General features: G+C 35.0%; 1 protein-coding gene across 1 annotated transcript; it reads left to right on the top strand.

Moving 5' to 3' along the window:
• Positions 1-1,620: 1,620 nt before the first annotated feature.
• Positions 1,621-7,080, top strand: LOC126881342 (exoglucanase B-like). The gene is made up of 5 exons (XM_050645571.1): positions 1,621-1,719; positions 2,337-2,563; positions 4,754-5,067; positions 5,593-5,867; positions 5,928-7,080. The coding sequence occupies exons 1-5, from the start codon at positions 1,717-1,719 to the stop codon at positions 7,038-7,040; spliced, it is 1,932 nt and encodes a 643-aa protein (XP_050501528.1). The 5' UTR covers positions 1,621-1,716; the 3' UTR covers positions 7,041-7,080.
• The last annotated feature ends 361 nt before the right edge of the window (positions 7,081-7,441 follow it).

Raw genomic sequence — 7,441 nt, 5'->3', positions numbered from 1 at the left:
ATGTATTTTATCAAACACTATATTTTTAATTTTTTTTTCAGATTTTTCCGTAAGGTTCGCCACCTTAAAAATTCCAAAAAAGTGTTTTTTAGGGGGTTTGGACGTGTTTGCACCATGACAGCATCGTCTTGCCCCTTACTCACTTGCCGCTTTGTTGGCGGCAAGTGAGAGAGACATTAGTTGAATGTGAATACTTACTCGCGCTCGCGCTGCCAGTCCTTTGACTTCCATCTCGAAAACCGACTTTTGAGTCGTTTATTCTTCGTTCAGCGCACAGAGAATGCCCTAATGTAGGCGTACTCGACACCTACATTATCAAATTATATTATCGTCACAAGAGGAAAGTTGTATATTCTTTTGCTATGGCGTTGATTTGGTAGTGGGAGTTAGCTCATGAGAAAGAGTAAGACTGTGCGATAACAAGTTGTCACATGAAGTATTGGGGCAATTAGAAACAGCATTATCCTCACTGTTTGAAGACGAGATATTCCATCTTGTCCGTTAACAGAAAAATTCTATTATCATTGCCTTCAAAGGTATTAACAAGAAGGTGTGAAGCTCGAAATTATCAGAGGGTGAAAAGACATCCACATGACAGGGTAAATTGAGGATGTGGAAACATTTATCAGTGGGAATGACTTATTTAAAGAAGGACACAGGGGACTATTTGAAGATCAACGCTCTTAATTTAATTTTCTTCTAGTTCATGCGGGATTTAAGAAGAGATATTTGAGATTAATATTCTTTTTATCGGGGAGACAAGTTTTCGAATACCCACTCACAATAAGGGATCCAATATGGATAGTTGGGTGGGATTTCAGAAGTTGATCAACGAGATTTGGGTTGGCAATATATATGCAAGTTGTATTGTTAGATATTCTGGATGTAAAGGAAATATTTTTTGGTCCGATGCCATCACCAGTGGCTTTAACGTAGTCTAGAAGTTTAAGGTTTTCTTCTGCGTGGAGAACAATCGCTTGTCCTTTTTTCGAAGATAGTTCCAGTATAGATTTTGCAGCGGTTACGTATGAGAAGAATCTAGTTGCTGGAATGATTTTAGCACTTAAAAGGTCCATGGTTGAGGTAGAAAGTGTAGGGGTCTTGTGTATATTGTTTCTTCTCCTGTAGACACAGACAATAATCTCGTGTTATATCTATTCTTTATATGCTTTTGCTATCAGAATTGCATTTAAAGCCATTGAGTTGGAACTATTAGAAGGCCAGCAAGAACCAGCAGACTGGTGAAACCAGTCTCTGGTGTGCACTTTGTATAAGTTAAATATAATTTATAATGGTTTTGGTTGAATAATATTATGAAAATAATAAGTAAAAAATTTGACCCCAGGTGAAATATATTATATAGGAATGCATGAAATGTTTATGATTTAGTCTTGTACTATGGTCTATTCTAAGTCAGCGAGTTAAAAAATTTTGTTCTTTCGTGTCATGGAAGGACACTCAAGCTTTTAACGGTGGGATAGATCTCATAAGGCTTGGAAAGAATATTGTTTAAGTGATTTTTCAAATATGCAAAATAAAACTACAATCTAATGCTTAAAATTGGCGATAGTTTAAAGTATCGATAAATAGAATTGACTTTAATCAATAATTTAAGATTATTCTGCCTTCCAGATTACTTTGCAAACTAGATTATCAAAACTATATAAGCTGATACCGGTGAGTTGACTTAATAGTTGTGGGTAGTGTTTGGACTACATGGTAAGTATTTTACTTAATTTAAATAAAAATTAAAGGCTGATTAATGCCCGGTTGCACCAACAGATCTTAAGCTCCAGCTTAGCTAAGCTCTACTTATAGATAGTCTCCTTGAGTATCACTTACGTTGCACCCTAATTTTAGATTCTTACCTTATTATCAATTATATCTATTATTATATTATGGTATTCTTATTGTAATATATTATAATTATATTATATTAATTCTTATGATATTCTCGACTTAAGCTTAAGATCTGTTGGTGCAACCGGGCATTATATACCTACACAAATTTAGATATTTTATAATGTTAAATATAATATAATTATTATAAAAATTTTAAAAATAGTTTTATACTAAAATAATATCTAACATAATCTTAACATTATTAATATCATTTAGCACTAATATACTATCAAAAAATTTTCCGTATTGCTTTTTAATGTTAAAATTTATGCTGTGTTTGTTCTTTAAAAAAAATAGAAAAATTAAAAAAATTTCAAGAAAGTAGTACAAGTTCTCACAATCAATTTAAACCATTTTGTAAAGTTTTTGTAGTTTTAAGTTAGGACTTTCTTTAAATCTTAGACGCTTTACTAAGTAATGGATTTATTTTGTAGTTCACCATGAAGGCAACTATATTCCTAGTCTGTGTACTGTACCTACATTACACTATTGCTAATACATATACCGATAGATTTAACACTCAGTATAACAAAATACATGACTCCAAAAATGGATATTTTTCCAAAGACGGAGTTCCATACCATTCCGTTGAAACTTTAATCGTTGAAGCTCCTGACCATGGTCATCAAACGACGTCTGAAGCTTACAGTTACTGGATCTGGTAAGTTATTATAATGTTACACTGGTTTAAAATTAAGGTATTACTCATCATCATTCTCTTTGCCTTATCTCTATGCGGGGTCGGCTTCTCTAAACTGCATTTCTCCATAAGTTTCTATCTTGGGTCATATCAATATTAATCCCGTTTACTGACATGTCCTGCTTGAGCGTCTCTCCAGGTCTTCTTTGGTCGTCCTCTCCTACTCCTTCCAGGAATCTCAACATGGCCAAACCATCTTAACCAATGCTTTCTCATTTTGGTATCAATTGGTGCCACACCTAGACTTCCCCTAATATACTTACTTTTAATTGAATCCTTTTTTGTCACCCCACTCATCCATATCCGCCATATGCATTCGTTGTTCCTCTTTCTTTTTAACTACCCAACATTCAGTTCCATAAATCATAGTCAGTCTTATGGCTGTTTTATAGAATTTCCCTTCAGCTTCATTGAAATATTTCTGTCACACCACACACCATTTGCTTCCTTCCACTTCATCCATCCAGCCCTAATTCTACTGCATGCATCTCCATCTATTTCCCCATCACTCTGTAATACCAATCCTAGGTACATAAAACTATCGCTTTTCACAATCATTTTACCATCCAAAAAGATCATTTTAGTTGTAATGACTCTGCTTTCATCCTCGTCCTACTAAGTTTTCAACATTTTTCCCCAAGAGCTTGTCTCCACAAGACTAATTTAAGGTCCTGATATATTTCCAGTATTAGCTTGCCTAACTCTGCAGATCTTAACTACAATGAAACCGCTTGTATAAAGGTGGTTCAAGAAGTTTCAGCTAAAGTTTCTATTAAGCCTGGTGTCAGAGAGGAAGTTTTTACGTCACCGATATTGTTTAATGCCTACATCGAACCAATTTTTGAGAAAGCGTTAAGTAATCGTCGCGAAGGTGTTAAGATCGGTGGTGAAATTATTAATCACATAAGATAGGCAGATGACACCGTCATATTGGCAGAGAGTCTAGAAGACCTTCAAACCCTGTTGAACGATGTAAACAATAAATGTACTGCAAAGGACTTAACAAACAAGGCAAAGAAAACAAAATGGGTGTTTGTCGGAAAAATTAATACGGAAGACTCAGTACTAAAATTAAATACGTAACAAAATCCTGGAAAGAATGGAACACTGTAGATATCTGGGTAGCTGGATTGACTGCAGGGTCGAACATGAGGAGGAAATTTCCACCAGAATAGAACTTGTACGAAAAAGTTTTATTAGTTGGCGTTCTGTATTGTGCAGTAGAAGTCGGTCATTAACCACACGTCTAAAAGTATTGAAGTACTACGTCTGGTCCATTTTGTTCCATGGATGTGAAACCTGGACAGCAAAAAAATCTCAACAAATTAGAAGCGTTTGATTTGTGGTGTTGACCATGCATAAAGAGCGAGAATTGATCAACATCATAAAAATGAGAAAGGTTCAATACTTGTCATATAATGACAGGACCTAAATATCGCTTACTCCGGTTGATCATCCAGGGCAAAATCAAAGGAAAACGCTGGATCGGAAAAAAACAACTAATCTAGCTTCTTAACAATAGACAATGAACATATCAAACGATCGAGGAATTGTTTCATATAGCTGCCGACCGAAAAACATTTCATCAGCTTGTTAATACGACGATAGCCAACCCTTAAAAACAAGCACGGCACACAAAAAAGAGAATGCAGTCCGAGCCACTTTAATTCACATGGAAGAATTGCCTGTAACTGGCTGTACACCATTAATGTTACAAAAGTTGACAAAATGTCTTAATTATAATGATTAAATATATTTTGGAATCCAAAGGATGGATATAATCCATATGAGTAACGCTCTAGTGCAACATATGACCCCCACGTGTGGGTTGCTAGGTAATAATTAGGTCATCACATTGAGACAGGTGAAAGTCAACTGAGTTTGGATTATATCCTAACTTTTAAAAGGTTTTTACCTTTGTATTTTTAAGTGGCTCAGAATGTTAGACTTGTAACACTGATGATACTCTTTTTAGAGAGCGAAAACGTTTTGTTGTGATATTTGTGGCCCTTTTAAGGGTTTTTAAATAAATATACTTTTACAAAAAAAAATTGTTTTGAAAAATTTACTTGTAATTTCATTCACTTTTTTATTATAAATATAAAGTTAACACAAAAATTTTTAAATAAACTATTTGTTTTCTTCTTTTAGGCTCGAGGCTTTATATGGACGTATCAACGGCGACTTTTCCAAATTCAACGCAGCGTGGGAGAGTATGGAAAAATATATGATCCCAAGCCATTATGATCAATCAACGAACAACTTTTACAATCCAGGTGCTCCAGCAACACTTTTGGATGAATTAGATGATCCAAGTCAGTATCCATCACCAATGAAATTTGGTGCTCCAGTAGGTCAGGACCCTCTTTATCAGGAACTTGTGAGTGCGTACGGTAATAGCGACATGTATGCTATGCATTGGTTGTTGGATGTTGACAATACATATGGATTTGGTAATATTCCTGGTAAGTTTATAATACCAATCTTTTTTTTAGTTATTCGGATAGCTATTTCTACAACAGAAATCAACTTATATATTGACCTAGGTATACGAAACACAAAGAATAATATGGCATTTAAAAAAATGTCCTGAACCAATAATACTTATTATTTCTTCTTCTTCTTCATTCTCATATTACATTATATTATTTATACTTATTTATTATTCTTCATAACGGAGGTTGGCGTTCAACAACTGGACCTTATTTCTTTAGTTTGAAATTTTTCTTCAATTTCCTTTAGCTTATCTTCTTTGGATATTCTCTTCTTTCTCCTTACTTACAGTCACTTACAAAGGGAAATATTTAATACATTTTTTTTCAATAAGTACTGGTGTAAATATTTAATATATCATATTTTTAATATTTTAAATACTCAAATATTACCATCAAAATATTAATTATAATCTAAATGTTTTTGTATGTTGTTTATAAGTAAATAAGATAAAAATAATAATATCAAATATATTTAAAATGTAATTTTTTCCCAAGGTGGCGGTTGTGAACTTGGACCACTAGTGAAAGAACCTTCTTTTATTAACACCTACCAAAGAGGACCTAATGAATCAGTATGGAAGACTATTCCCCAATCAACCTGTGACTCATTTAAATATGGAGGAACTCACGGTTTCTTGGATCTCTTTGTTGGAGACAACAGTTACTCGCAACAATGGAAATATTCTAACGCTCCCGATGCTGATGCTAGAGCTATCCAAGCTGCTTTCTGGGCTCAACAGTGGGCCAGCGAAACTGGACATTTAAATGATGTACGTAAATACCTTGTTTCTAATTTTAACATGTATATTTACAATTAATGTTTATTACAGATTTCCGATACTTTGTCTAAGGCTGCAAAACTTGGTGACTACTTAAGATATGCTTTATTCGACAAATATTTCAAGAAGATCGGTAATTGCATTGGGCCATGGAACTGTCCAGGAGGACAGGGCAAGGAAAGTGCTCATTACTTACTTAGCTGGTACTTTGCATGGGGAGGTGCTATTTACTCTAACTGGGCATGGCGTATTGGAGATGGTTCTGCTCATTTTGGCTATCAGAATCCTCTGACCGCTTATATCTTATCCAATGTTGACGCTTTCAAACCAAAAGGTGCAACTGCTGTGTCTGATTGGGCTACTTCATTGAGCAGGCAACTGGAATTCTACGGTTGGTTACAATCAGCAGAAGGTGCATTCGGTGGAGGAGCAACTAACACCTGGAATGGTAGATATGACACTCCACCTCAAGAACTTACTACTAATACTTTCCACGGTATGTTTTACGATTGGGAACCTGTATACCATGACCCACCGTCCAACAGATGGTATGGTATGCAATCTTGGTCTACTGACCGTCTTGCTCAATACTACTATGTCACTGGAGATGCTACTGCCAAGACTCTTTTGGATAAATGGGTCAAATGGGTAATTTCTGAAATTAAATTCGAAGGGACTGGCTACACTCACCCTGATCATTTAGAATGGTCTGGACAACCACCCAATGTTCACGTTCAAGTTACCTCATATAGCGATGATGTTGGAACTGCTTCATCTACAGCCCGAGCTCTTTCTTACTACGCTGCTAAATCTGGTGACCAAGACGCCAAGCGCGTAGCAAAGGAACTTTTGGACAGGATGTGGAATCTTTACCAAACCGACAAAGGAGTTTCAGCTCCAGAAGTGATGGATACGTACAACCAGTTTAATCAAGAGGTCTACGTTCCTGAAGGATGGATGGGTTCATACCCCAATGGAGATGTTATTCGACATGGAGTAACGTTTATTGGTCTGAGATCTTGGTACAAAAATGACCCAGACTGGTCCAAGGTAGAAGCCCATCTAAATGGTGGACCAGCTCCTACATTTACTTACCATCGTTTTTGGCAACAAACTGATATTGCTATTTCTCAAGGAACTTATGGTCTGCTTTTTAATGAATAATTTTATTTAATAAATATACTGTTTTTCATCCTACAACTTAGTTAAGTTTAGAGTTAATTTTTGTTATATTCCTTTAATATTTCTTATTGTAAGTTATGGGAAGAAGTAAGTTGGCATTTTATTTTGTTATTAATGCATATTATGCATTCATAGACACCAAACAGTTCATAAACTGATCTGATTGTGTTTTTGTAGAAAATTTGCGCCCGATAACTGAAATTTGGCAAACCTAACAAAACAATACCAACAAACAATACCAATAGTACGATAATGTTTTGGATACGTGTTTCTTGTTTTTTTTTTGTTTTTGACGTTTCTGGCCTAGTTTCTGCATTCAATACAAGGAAATAATTTACAATATGAAATGTAGGTTTACAATATCTTTGTAGACTGTAAGTAAG

The sequence above is a fragment of the Diabrotica virgifera genome, chromosome 3, assembly GCF_917563875.1.
Source record: "Diabrotica virgifera virgifera chromosome 3, PGI_DIABVI_V3a".
In the NCBI taxonomy this organism is placed as follows: domain Eukaryota; kingdom Metazoa; phylum Arthropoda; class Insecta; order Coleoptera; family Chrysomelidae; genus Diabrotica; species Diabrotica virgifera.
The sequence above is the reverse complement of the archived record's forward strand: the minus strand, read 5'-3'. Positions and strand labels throughout refer to the sequence as shown.

Coding starts and splice junctions, on each gene's coding strand:
- LOC126881342 (XM_050645571.1), top strand. Junction 5,068..5,592: donor TGGATTTGGTAATATTCCTG/GTAAGTTTATAA, acceptor TTTTTTCCCAAG/GTGGCGGTTGTGAACTTGGA. Junction 5,868..5,927: donor AAACTGGACATTTAAATGAT/GTACGTAAATAC, acceptor TGTTTATTACAG/ATTTCCGATACTTTGTCTAA.